Source organism: Gasterosteus aculeatus, chromosome 18, assembly GCF_964276395.1.
Source record: "Gasterosteus aculeatus chromosome 18, fGasAcu3.hap1.1, whole genome shotgun sequence".
Lineage (NCBI taxonomy): Eukaryota > Metazoa > Chordata > Actinopteri > Perciformes > Gasterosteidae > Gasterosteus > Gasterosteus aculeatus.
The window spans coordinates 3,462,204-3,475,083 of NC_135706.1; the positions used below are offsets into that span (position 1 = coordinate 3,462,204).

Genomic DNA, 12,880 nt, shown 5'->3' on the forward strand with positions numbered 1-12,880 from the left:
AGCCTTGTAAACTGTTTATTGTCAGGATCCTTCATGTCATGAACAGATGGACGCAACGAAGAAACAACCGTGTAAATATTACTGATGTTTGACTACATGTCAGCCCACATTACAGAACACGTAAGTGGATAGTGAACATTCTAACGCACATTTCCTGGACTCCTTCTCTAAGGGACACGGCGATGAGCTCAAGTCAAACGGCGTACGGATGGAAGATAAACCTTTAAACCCCCGACGCGGGTCATACTGAGCGCCGTGGCCTCTGATCCGCCACCCGACAGCCGGGCGAGATCCTCCCCAAGGCACATTTCAGAGTTTCTGTCCGATGCCCTTCATGACCACACCGCCGTGCTGCTGTGCTGTCATGTCAGGTATCTGTGTTCATATTGAAGATGAATGATTTCATTACAATTTCTCTTTTTTTTTTTTTTTTTTAAACACAGACTACAACATCCACACAAACATGATTTCAGACCTATAGTACAAAGCGGGGACAGAGGTATTTACTGACTCTTTACTGAGGCGGTTCACACAAAAGGGCATCACATTTGTTGTAATCATTTCATCTCAGACGTGCAAGTTAAAGTTAAAGCAATCCTCGTTACATTACAAAGGAGACGGAGGATTCCCCTGATGAAGACGAAACAGCGAAAGCTGCTATCAAAACTCTAACTTCTACAGTAAAGATAAGAGAATAAAGGCACGTGTACAGCGGCAAATCCGTCTCTCCTCTTTTCAGTCCTTTGCCTTCGTGTCGAGTTGCGGCTGCGAGGACGGCTCCTCGTCGCTCTACTGGTCGGCCGCTGTGACCAGTTCAAACCACTGCCTGAGTGCGTCGCTCAGGGTCTCCGGCAAGGCGTTGACGTCGCGCAGGATGACGTAGAAGGGGAAGGGGAACTCCTCCATGTAGGAGCGGATCTCGGGCAGCTCTCCGGGCCCTTTGAAGATGGGCACCTTGATGTCCAGGATGGAGTCCTGCGGCGCAGCACCGAGCTTACGGTTACACTGTGTCCGGAGGACATTCGGGGCCCAGTACATCATTTCATTTCATTTCTCTTACCCGGGAGTTCGGGTTGTCGAGCGCCACGAACATGATGAACACGTTGGCGCTGCGTGCGGCGCGCACGGCCGCCATCACCCGCTCCTTCCCCTCCAGGAACAAGCCGCGCCCGTCGGACACGATGACCAGCAGCTGGGCGGTCTCTGTGGAGAGAGAGAGGGGGAGGGGGGGGGGGGAGGGGTCAGGGCTGGTGGTCTTTTATCGATTGTTCAACGGAAACACCTGTACGCCATCGTTGATGCTGCTCCGTCGATTGCCAGGAAGGAGACGCAGCGTATTACAACGTGGTTGCAATGAATGTTTCAGTAACCGGTTGTCATTTCCACATCAAACAGAGCAACGTCTGCATTCATCCGAATTTGTGTTTGATCCACCTGATTAATTAAGTCCCAATATTCCGTTTCGGTTCTAGTTTTTGGCCCATAAGAAAAGGAAGCTCTTTGACCCCTAAACGTTCTTCTTCCCCAGCTGATGGACGGGCGGCGCTTTGACGAGGTTGAGCGGTGAAGGAAACTAAAACAAGGCAGAAAGGCTGCTGAGGTCAGAAGAAGCCTCACTACATACTATAACGTTTTATGTTAAACATGATCATTTCATCCACAAAAATATTGATTAGCGAAGCTTTAAAGCTGCACAGGAAACAGTTATCTGGAATATTATTATGTTATTTGAAACGCTGATCTCTTTTTTCCATTCATACGTATACATATCTCAGATTCCATCTAAACTCAACTGCTGGTGGACTATTTCTAGAAGTATGCGCATTGTGTCTGGAGCAGCTGATCTATTTGTCACAGCGGCGCACACGGAGGCAGCAGTGTTATCTTGTGCTGGCTGAGCTGCTCCAGCTCCATGGAAACAAGATGCTCGCTCCACTCCGGGAACTAAAAATACTAAAACCTCCCTCCGTCCACCAGGTACTTGAGAGGCAGCTCGTCTTCTGTATGTGCAGGCCGGGTTATTGATGTCTAATGCTTTTATGAACGCTGAATGCTTTGGAGTGTGAACCAAACAAACAGCGGGACACGTGATGCATCCTGCAGGTCTGCTGGTGTATTTCAGTGCTGCTTGGTTTATGGACCCGAGACCTACTGCAACGTTTGTGTCGTACTAGCACACTTATAACAAACTAAAAAAAGAAACCTTACTCTAATGTAAATTAATCTCTCCCAGCCAGTCAGCATTCATCATCTACATGTAACACTGTCTCATTAGGAATCTCTGTTGGGTGTTTAAATATGCAGGTGACTCCTTACCTGAGTTTAGGGATCCCGGAATCTGCTGTCGTGCTGCTAGAAACATTTTGGTTGATGTGTCCAAAAACTGCAGGGGGGAGGCGGGAGGAGACACATCGTATGTTGAAGGCGAGTTACATAACAAATAGAGCATCACATTCAGATCCAAATGTTGAATGACAATATTCAAGGGTTTCAAACTTCACGCAACATGTCTTATTGTCATTTTCATCTGGAGCTTTGACAGGAATTGATTTACAGCGTCAAGCCATTAAAATAAAAAAAGATGTTTGATCAGTTTGTATGTGAAGAAGTTCTATGTATAAACAAACTGCTTTGTTATTAACTAACAGACATCACACCTCTCAGTACGGCAGCCAGTGGTGTTGTCCTCCATAGAGACTTATTTACATTCATATGTCCATTGGCCAACTTTGATGAGTAAAATGAAGAAAGTGGACCGTGCATCACAGTAAAGGAACCTGGGACCATCTCCGTGGGAACAGACGTCTCCGATTTATCAAAAGTCACTAAAGCTTGTAAGAGAAACACGTGAATCCTTATTTTCATTTTAGGAGATTAACTATTTGTTTTGACAAAAATAAGGAACTTGGAGACATTATTCTGAAATATCTTTTGGGGTTTTTAAGTCCTTTACACGGGAAAATCTTCAGATTAGACTGTTACTATTTTTATTAGTCCAAAAAAAAAAAAAAAAAAGAAGGAAAATGGCGCAGCAGTACAAAGAACAAACCCACCTGTGCTATTCGGGTTTTCTTCTGCTGGAACTGACAGAGCCGGAGAATTCGAGCCCCCGAGTCGTCGTTGAACTGCTGTTGGAAGGGATGGAGCAGCTGCACCTGCTCGCCAAAACTGATCCCACGAGCAGCCGTTAAGATGGTCACATCACATTCTGTACACCGTCGCACTAACAACAACATGTTGGATCGCTTTGCCTGCTTTTCAGGTCAGACTGTTTGTTACCTGCTTGTTACAATTGTATCCGCACAGTGTAATAGATTCTAAACTCACTGCGTCCAACTATACAAGCGGAGCCTCACCTGCACACGGACACCTGTCCCACCTCCAGCAGAGTGAGAGCGTTGACGATCACCGAGAGGGATTCAAAGGCCAGCTGCCACACACACACACACACACGTTGAGTTCAGTAATATTTGCAAAGCGATTAAAACAAATCGATGTTTGATTCCCGCGGTTGCCTCTCTGACACGAGTCATCAGCAGCACCGGGGGGGGGGGGGGGGGGGGGGCTCTCACCTGCTTAGAGTGGTTGTCCACCATGCTGGAGGAGTCGTCCACGGCCAGACAGATCTGGTACTCTCTCTTGCTGGGCTTGGTCCTCCTCAGCCAGATCTTGTCCTTGCGGAACTGACTGGCGATGTAAGGGATGACCTTCCTCATGTTCAGACGCTTCCCTGTGCGGTAATCCCCCCTGTGGAGCGGCCGGAACATTGTTTATTGAATGCATTTCTAAGTGCTCGTATCTATTGGAATACGGCACCAGTGGCGGCGAGCCTCAAAGAAAAACAGTAAGACAATTAACTTGCAAGTAGAAGCCGTTGACCAGACTGCAGGATTCTTACTTGAGTTTGGCGGCCTGCGTGGGCTCCAGGATGAGGCGGAGCTGCTCACACAGCTGCTGGGACAGAGCCGAGGTCAGGTTCTGGTACTGGTGCCACATGGAGGCGGCTGCACTCTCCTGAGCACGGACGAGAACCATTAGTGGAGAGTTACAACCCAAACGTTGTACGATCACAGCGCCGCAGTTTGTGGACATGTTTCGTCATGAAGGCACTCGTTTGACATATTTTAGGCTGTTGATCGTTTATCACGGTCGCGCAAGTTCAATGTTCGCAAACTCGTTTAAAAAATACATCTCACGCATCAACCACTTCTTAATAACGGCAAAAACTGTCAAATTGCTGTTCCCGTTCAGTCTTTTCCAAATGCGCTTAAGAAATGTGACAGCGACAAGATGCCCCCCGGATCAATGCTTGATGAGACAAGTAAAATATATTTTTTGTATTGAGTATTTTGCAAGCAGCAAAAAAGCAAATTGAACTAGAAGGTTTTTTTTAATAATGAGAGCCATTGTGAACAAAGCTCGTGGGTCAGCCTCACCTCCTCCTGAGTCCCTGGAGCCAGTTTGTGCCAGGCCTCCAGCTGCAGCTCCATCTGCCTCCTGATCTCTTCTGGGTCGCACTCTTCCTTCTGTGGACGCACACAAACACACACATGCAGTGTAAGCATTTTCCGATTTGATTATTTTACTTTGCTGTTACCAACAGAAAGTAAAATAACATTTTTTTTTTACCTGCATGGTGTCCATCAGCAGCTCAGGAATTGTGTGAATTGTGGATTCGGTGCATCGCTCTGCTAGCTCTTCTTTTATGGCATTCTGCCGGTCCCTCACCCTCTCCTCTTTGTCGTCTTCTTCCGGCTTCTGCACCTCCATCTCCCCACTGTCTACACCTGCAGGAGAAGAGGAGGAGGTAGAGCTCGATGTCAGGGGATGAGATGTTTTACGCCAGGCCACAACTGTGTACTCTGAGCGAACAAGCTCCTAAAATAATAAATACAATAAAATATATCAGTCTAACAAGGCAGGAAGGGAAGTGAAGCGCCACCTTTCTCTGAGGCCTTGGTGGAGTCCAGCTGCTCAGGCTTGAGCTCCTGGACCTCAGCTGCCTGAAGGTCCTCTTCCGGCTTCTCCGTTTCCATGGCAACATCCTCATCATTCTGATCCTCCTGGTCCTGGTGAGGTCCTGCTGCTTTCTGCTGGTCAGCACTGGCCACATCTGTTAATAGGAAACATCGCCTCCTTTAGAAGCTTGGCCCGATGGCCACCAGGACTCTGAAACGTTGATCACCGACCGTATGTCTGAGCGTCGTAGGCCGACTCCCCCTGCTCGATGTGCTCGTACAGGTCCGACTCCTGCTTGGCGTCGCTCCGATTGCGCTCCTCTGCGCGCTCCGTGCTCCTCTCCACCGTGCGCAGGCGCTTGTTGACGCGTTCGTTGTAGTCGCCCGTCGACCGCTCGTTGTCGGCTTGACCCGGTTTCCTCTTGAAGCTCTGCAACGGCACGGTGAATGAACGGGCGGAATGGGAGACGCAGGGGGAGCAGACCTGGCGGTGCGGCCCGTCGTACCTGAGTCTTGCTCTGCGTCTGCGCCTGAGCGGCCATCCTGGCGGTGAGATTTGTCTGGTGGCCCTCCGATTGGCTGGCGTCAGCGGCTCCGCTCCCGTGCTCCTAACAAACCAGAGGATGGGCAGATGAGGGCACATGTCTATGGCTCATGACGGTTTATCCGTCGCAAAAAATATTTTAAAAAGGAATATTTTAAATTGAATCGATAGCCATGAAAACATGATCTCTTTAACCGTCACCAGCAGATAATATTCAAAGGACGTGATTTTCCTTTTTTAACCACATCATCTCCGGTACTTTGAAATGAAGTGTTATAGTCATGATATTTTCTTTCAGCGGAACTCCTCTCGGGACTGAATTGTCCTGACTTTACCAGAAGAAAAGGCCACAGATCTTTCCCAAGGCCTGAAACTCCCCCAGATCGCCAGTAATGTATTTGACCTCTGTTGCTAAATAATTGCAATATTAAATGTTTGCATGCATCTTTGAATATGTTGCTAGATAATATATTGTTTGTGTTCGTTTTTCAAAGTTAACGCAATAGAAATGATTGTGGCCGAGATTAACGCGATGATATATTACACAACACGCCTCTCTGCACCAAGAGGAGAAACCGCGGGGGTCGTGTTTCACGATTCTCCAGGTGGAACCCACGTCCCGCCCTGACCTTTACCTCTTTAGCTTGGTCTCTCTCTGAAGCCTCCCCTGCCAGCTCCACAGCTGTGTCGCTCTGAACGTTCTGCTCTCCAGTCTGCCCGTCTGCGTTGTGCTCCTTCCTCTCAGCTGACTCGGGCTGCTCCTCATCTTCGCCTGCTCCTTCCTCCTCCTCCTCCTCCTGTAAGAATTCGACGTTGAAACGGTGACAAACTGATCCAAACCACCGGTGTGTTTTAATCAATAGGGCGCAGCGGTTCTTGGACACACACACACACACACAAACCTTTGGTTTGGGTCCTTTGTCATTTGGAATAGTCAGATCTTCGTCCCTTCCTGCCTCCTGTCCTCTCTCCTCCTCCTCCTCTTTCTCAGCACACTGCTCCTCTCCCTCGGCTTTCTCTCCCCCCTCCTCTTTCTCCTCCCCCTCCTCTTTCTCTCCCTCTTCAGTCTTGGGCTCCTGGTCCTTGTCCTCTCCCGGCTGGTCTGTCTGGTCCTCCTCCATCTTCTCTTCGCCCTCCTCCGCCTCTTCGTCTCCATCTTCCTGTCCGTCCGCCTTCTCATCCTGGGCCATGGCTTTCTCGTCCATGTCAAATGGATCCTCCTCTGAAGGGGGGGGGTATTAACATAACAATTCACAGATCTGAATTAACAAAAACAAACACCGTCTCGTAGCTTTAATTTTGATAGGGATCATATTCACAGTTTAGGGGTTCTACGTATTAACTGTTTTAGCAGAGTTTATATAGGGGGGGGGGGCTGGTGTCTGTGTGTGCGTGTTGAGAATTTTAGGCCATACTGGTGTTGAAAACATAACAAAATGATCCATTTATCTGTTGCCGCGTTCCAAAACTAAAGCGCTCGAAAGCTAAATGAGGGGAAAGAAGAGGAGGGAGACACAAGAGGTTCTGACTCACAGTGATAAAGAAAAGGTCACTGATTAATACCAGCAGGGGGAGAAATCGGCAACAAGACTGTACTAATATGAGGGTTTAAAAGACACTGGAATTCAAAAGGCATGAAGTAAAATTATGTTTATCAATCATATAATCTACAAGAACATGTGTGTGGAGGCCAGTTCCAGAATATCCGTCCACTTGGAAACTAATCAACGTCATGTTCAGACACAAATACTCATTTAATCACTGAGACCCTGTGAAATTAGTCATCTGAGGGAAACTGTTAGCAGAAAACGACTTCCGTCGCTCGGTACGATCTATGTTCACTGACCACCGACCGAGTTGTGATCACATGTACGCCATACAATGCCGAGCAGTGGTGGTGTTTCTGTTTGGAGGATTTTACCGTCGCCCTCGCCGTCGTCTCCAGCCTCGTCCTCCTGGTCCAGGTTCAGATCCTCAGGCAGATCCAGGGCCTCTGGCTCCGGCCTCTTGTCCTGTTGACCGTGGTAGGGGTCCACTTCGTCCTCATCGAACTCCCGCTGAGCACAGATCAGAAAACATAAGAGATGTGCTACGCGGTTTGGTTTTACGAGCTCGGGGCCTTTGTGAATGTCTTCCCATTAAAAACATTACCTCATCCCCTTGTTCATTGATTTTCTCTTTCTCCTCCGTGTCCATCTGTTCGTCTTTGTCCCGCCGTTTCTGGTCTTTGTTGGGGTCTGCAGCATCCAAGTTGTCGTCTTTAGCAACCAGCTGCGATTCCTCCTAACAATCCAGTGTTGACAGGAAATTAGGGCACATTGACAAAAGAAAAAAATCCATCTAGCCTGAATAAAGATTCACTTCAAATCAGTAAATAGAAATATCTGAAAGGCAGGTTTTTCATCTTTAAACTGCTGCTCTATAAATTAAAATGCTGTGTTCAGTACCTCGTCCATGCCCTGGCCGGCCTCTTCTTCCTTGTCACTTCCTTCCTCCCCGTCATCCTCATCATCATCATCCCCCCACATTCTCTCATCCAGAGTGTCCGTCTGTCCTTCACCCAAGTCACCCATCTTTTTATCCAGCTCCTCGTCCTCCTCTTTAGCCGAATCATCGTCATCTTCCTCTGCACACAGTTCAGAGAAAAATACACTCAGCTGGGAGTTCAGAGAAAAATACACTCAGCTGGGATTCTCAGAAAGTTTTTTTTTAGGTTTTCACAGCAACGACACAACTAGAAGATTGAGTGGCCCCGCGAGGTGAGTGGGTTGCAGACAGTTACCTGCTTCGTTCTCATCCCGGTCCTGCATTTTGCCATCAAAGTCGTCTGACATCTCGATAGCGTTGTCCTCCGCCTTGATGTTTCCCTTATCCTCCTCTTCTTCTTCCTTTTCCTGACCCTCCTGTAGAGTGTCCTCCACCTGAAAGATTGATATGCTTCTTATTCATTCAGCACTTTCAGATGAAGTTCTCAATAACAACTTGAGGAACTATATTTATTGTGTATTTATTTATTATCAGTGCTTAAAATCCCATCTAAATTTTGCATATCCTACTTGGCCTATGGTTTGCATTCCTATAACTCATTTTTTCTATAACTAAAGTTGTATTATTCATGTTAGAAAAACACTTTAATTTGAAACCACAACATGCGACTTTGTGCTTTAAACCACATCGCACAACCTTCAGCAGCTGACGGAGGCCGCTGTTTGTTCATTACAAACTCAGCTAACAAAGAGCAGAGGATGCAGTTGAAAGTAGATCTCGAGTTGATCGGTATCAGTGAAATTACCTGATCTTCATTCTCAATCTTGTCACTGACGTCTTTGCTGCCCTCGCCCTCTCCGATGCCTCCGCCCTCATAGTCGTGGAACTCGGTGGCACCTTCTCCGTCTCCGCCGGCCATCAGATCCTGAGGCAGGCAGAAACCCTGGGGAGGGGGCCACAACAAACATTTATCTACTGTTTCTAACAACGCCTGTACGGAACGGAGGGGGGAAAAAAAAGGTATTGGAGATGCTTTTTGTCAGATTTAAATTATTCTTGAATTTAGTTTTGCAAAGTTCATCTTTCTAAATTCCATGAAACACACACTACACACGGTCAAGGACGCGTAATCCAAAACTCATCAAAGGTTTGTTATCAGGTGAAATCAACATCGAAGCCCATACAATATATGAAGACATCTCTGTAGGATAATATAATGCATTCTGTCCTCACACCTTGGGAGGGAGAAGGTCATCATCTTTCTTGCAGATCTCATAATCACCACTTTGTAGCAAACTTCCCATTGCATCAGTTCAATTGTCTAATAATTCGGATTTGTGGACTCGCTGCTTTGCCTAATCTCTAGACTAAAACTAAAAAGGAGCTGCGAATCATTTGCTAAACCTCACAAAATGTCATCTCCCGGATGAGAACAAACGTTTGTCCTGTCTGTACCTTCTGGGCGAGCTCAGTGAAGATGCTGGCCAGCACAGACAGCAGTTTGCCGGTGCTCCTGTGCGCTCCCACGGACACGGCCACGTAGTAACGCACCATGTCGGCGTACATCCCCAGCAGAGGCTCCAGATGCACCAGCATCCTGCACGCTCTGTTCACCTCCTGAGTGCGCACACGCACACACACACACACACACACACACACACACGTTAATGGTGAAATACAACTCAGCTAAGATGCTGAGAGGCCAAACGTCATAAGTGAAATGATATTGCTACACTTGGACGGATGGATTTAAATCTACATTAAAATCCTTTGGCTGTTATCAATGATACTAATACGTGTACGTGTTCTATACATATTTAGTCAAATTAGTTATACATTATAGGTCATTTATCTAAGATTATCCAAGAGTTTATCAAGGAGGAATTTTCAAACAACATATTACGAACTGGCTGTCACGATTAGAATTAATTTAAATAAAAGGGTCTCTGAGTCAAACCACAGTCGAAATGCGGCTGGAAAACAAATAATTCTAATATTCTGAATGTGCAGTGAGCAGCTGCTCCCGGTACCTGGAGCTGTGGCGGCGGACAGGAGTCTCTGTGCATCCTCAGGCGGCTCAGCAGCCTCTCCAGCCCGCCACTGACATCTCCCACACACAGAGCCTCCACCTCGGCTGCCAGCTCATCCTCCAGGAGCCGAGTCAGGTGGCCCGGCTTCAGCAGGTCCTCCACGGGCTCTTCATTCTCCCCCTCCGCCTTCTCCGAACCCTCTGAAACGTCACATGGAAACGCGTTGCCACTCTTCGCCTCTTTGGACTGTGTGGTCTATAGTAATGATAATATTCTGCTCGATCTTAAAGTAAGCAGATGAACGTCCTAACACCTTGTGATGAATGTGTGCTCACTGCGTCGTTCTCACCTCGCTCTCCACTCTGCTCTGTTTGCCTTTGTTGTTCTCTCTCCCTCCTCTTCACCAGGGTCTGGACAGCACACAGCACCGCGTTGATGTTCGTCTCCAGCTCAGCAGAGAACTCGGCGCAGAACGCCGGCGGCTGATCTGTTAGGAGAAGTAGACGGGCAGTCGTGAGTCGTAGAATCATGGAACTAAATGTCTTCTGACTGAGCAGGAGGTTATTATTACTTGAAGGCGTATTAGTAGTAGGTCAGTTGCATTCACCTGAGTGCTGCGTTCCAATGGAGAGCAGCTGGGTCTTCCAGGTTGTGAACTCGGCGATGCTGGCCTCCACCTGCCCTCTGACATACTGCAGGCTCTGAGTGATCGCCGGCTGGCTGTCTGGGCCGCCGACGCACACGGCCGGGGTGAAAAGCTGCTCAATGCTGGGCATCTGAGCCGCTACCGCTGCCAGCTGGTCGAAGGCCGAACAGCATGTGACAAAATGGTTCCTGATGGGGAAAAAAGTAACAATGCAGTTACTACTATGCCAGGTTTCATCTATGAACCCCTCGAGCGATTGTGTCCTACCACGTGTGGAGCGCTGTCTCCGAGCTCTGCTGCGCCACATTGTCCAGCTCCGCCTTCAGGCCCAGAGTCTGCTTCAACATCACATTCATGCTCTGGTTTAGGTGGCACCAGGCGGCGTCTCCCCTCCGGATCAGGCAGCCCGGGGGTTGCCGCTGGGCTGCCAGCGGGGACGGACACCTCAAGGTGTGCTGCCGGCAGCTGCTGGTCTCCTCCTTCTGCTGGAGGTCCTCCGGGCAGCACTGCAGCAGCCAGGCCAGCTGCTGCAGGAGGGTGGCACACTGGGCAGCCAGCACCTGTCCTTTGGTGACCCAACCCTGGAGAGGGGCCTGAGGCGGGAGGGCGCAGCCTGCGTCCTCACCGTGGCTCTGGAGGTGGGCCTGGATGCCCTGGACGCTGTTAGTTAGCCTCCTGAGAGTGGCAAGAGAACAGGTCACACGCTACAGCATTGAGCATCACATTAACATTAAGATAAAATCTAAAATGACATCAGAAGCATTTTATTCTTTGCTAAAGGTGTCATTTCCTCAAGAGATCAGGATTAAGACTGTGAAGGAGACACACCCGTATTCCATAGGGTTTCGGATAAATGATCAAGGTGAATCCTAGTTGACCACCAATGTTGGTCACGGAGTCCCACAAGGTTCTGTGGCTGGACAGATTTCATTTATCCTGTAATGCTCCCTTTGAGCGATGTTGTCAGAAAACACAGCATAAACTTCCATTGTTATGCAGACGACACTCGATTGTATCTCTTAATCAACCGACCAGCTTGTTAGACTTCAAGAACGTCTTGGAGACATCAAAACTTGACTGACCTGCAACTTCCTGATAAACATGGTGGTGTGCTGACAGCAGACTGACCTGAGATGGACCCACTGCCCAGTGAGCTTGGCCAGTCGTTGCCTCTGTTTGAGGAGCAGCTTGAAAAGGTGAGAGGAGAAACCTCTACAGCGCTCAATGTTCCCCAGACCCAGCTCCTACAACCACACACACACACACACACACACACACACACACACACACACACACACACACACACACACACACACACACACACACAGTTCAAGCTACAGGGCGACATGCCGAGACGTATAAACATAGAGTGGGGAACTGCAGCCAAGACACGTGAGAAAACGCAAGGTCCTAACTTTTAGACAGAGACTGTGGGATTAGTAAATGCAAAAATGTGTTATGTTGTGGACCACCAGACAAATGGGCATCTGTGTCTGACCTTGGCCGCTTGCTGGAGAGACGTCAGTAGAGTTGTTCTTCTGGCCCACGAGCGGTAGAAGTACTTCTGACATCCGTCCCATGATGTCAGCAGCTCTGTGAACAACCTGCAGCAAAAAGAATTGCAGACAAAATGTATTTAGGACAGGTAGAGAAGTGTCATTAAGTCATCAGAAGAAAACAGTGTCATCAGCTTGTGTCACGTTTGCCAACTTCAACCAAAATAACATGACCTCCAAAATAATGCGCCGCATATATGAACAGCTTGTATTTACGTGCTCTCGGCCTGCTGCTGGTTCCTCACAGCAGAGAGAGCGGTGCTCATCTCTAGCGGCTGCATACAGAGCGTTTGCTCCGGGTCAACTGTCCTGTTCCACGTCAGGCCTTTACGGTACGACAGACCTAAATGGCACCACGACACATTTTACGGTTTGATGGACTTGTTCTCTAAATCTTAAATATAATATATCATATTGCGACACTATTAATGATCTGTGAGAAACACTCACCTATTTCTTGGAGCATCTTGAACAGATCTGACAGAGCTCTCTGCTTCTGCTGCAGGATGTGCTTGACCTCTGCTTTTTGCTTCTCCTTCTCTGCCGACATGTCAATGGTGAGGTTCTGCAGGTCCCGTAGGTTGCTGATGACCTCGCCTGAAGAGAAAGGGGAGAGATGAATACTGCATTAACTGCGCTGCTACCATTGGGTGACGTGG

At 48.3% G+C, this 12,880-nt stretch overlaps 1 protein-coding gene across 3 annotated transcripts in view; it reads right to left on the bottom strand.

The window, feature by feature from the left end:
* mdn1 (midasin AAA ATPase 1) overlaps positions 1-12,880 on the bottom strand; it is a 48,524-nt gene continuing 35,644 nt past the window's right edge. For 2 of the 3 annotated variants that reach the window (XM_078093978.1, XM_078093977.1), the window contains exons 75-102: positions 12,672-12,818; positions 12,438-12,564; positions 12,164-12,269; positions 11,794-11,909; positions 10,933-11,340; positions 10,627-10,853; positions 10,369-10,506; positions 10,020-10,219; positions 9,445-9,606; positions 8,795-8,932; positions 8,285-8,423; positions 7,950-8,128; positions 7,654-7,785; positions 7,424-7,559; positions 6,405-6,724; positions 6,138-6,299; positions 5,465-5,566; positions 5,190-5,388; positions 4,943-5,113; positions 4,630-4,787; positions 4,437-4,526; positions 3,899-4,014; positions 3,573-3,747; positions 3,357-3,430; positions 3,054-3,168; positions 2,317-2,383; positions 1,061-1,203; positions 1-975 (exon numbers count right to left, since the gene is read on the bottom strand). In XM_078093978.1, the coding sequence (XP_077950104.1) occupies positions 790-975; positions 1,061-1,203; positions 2,317-2,383; positions 3,054-3,168; positions 3,357-3,430; positions 3,573-3,747; positions 3,899-4,014; positions 4,437-4,526; positions 4,630-4,787; positions 4,943-5,113; positions 5,190-5,388; positions 5,465-5,566; positions 6,138-6,299; positions 6,405-6,724; positions 7,424-7,559; positions 7,654-7,785; positions 7,950-8,128; positions 8,285-8,423; positions 8,795-8,932; positions 9,445-9,606; positions 10,020-10,219; positions 10,369-10,506; positions 10,627-10,853; positions 10,933-11,340; positions 11,794-11,909; positions 12,164-12,269; positions 12,438-12,564; positions 12,672-12,818 (4,433 nt within the window). In that variant the 3' untranslated portion in view covers positions 1-789. The remainder of the gene's footprint in view (positions 976-1,060; positions 1,204-2,316; positions 2,384-3,053; positions 3,169-3,356; positions 3,431-3,572; positions 3,748-3,898; positions 4,015-4,436; positions 4,527-4,629; positions 4,788-4,942; positions 5,114-5,189; positions 5,389-5,464; positions 5,567-6,137; positions 6,300-6,404; positions 6,725-7,423; positions 7,560-7,653; positions 7,786-7,949; positions 8,129-8,284; positions 8,424-8,794; positions 8,933-9,444; positions 9,607-10,019; positions 10,220-10,368; positions 10,507-10,626; positions 10,854-10,932; positions 11,341-11,793; positions 11,910-12,163; positions 12,270-12,437; positions 12,565-12,671; positions 12,819-12,880) is intronic. The other variant, XM_078093979.1, reaches the window with a different exon arrangement.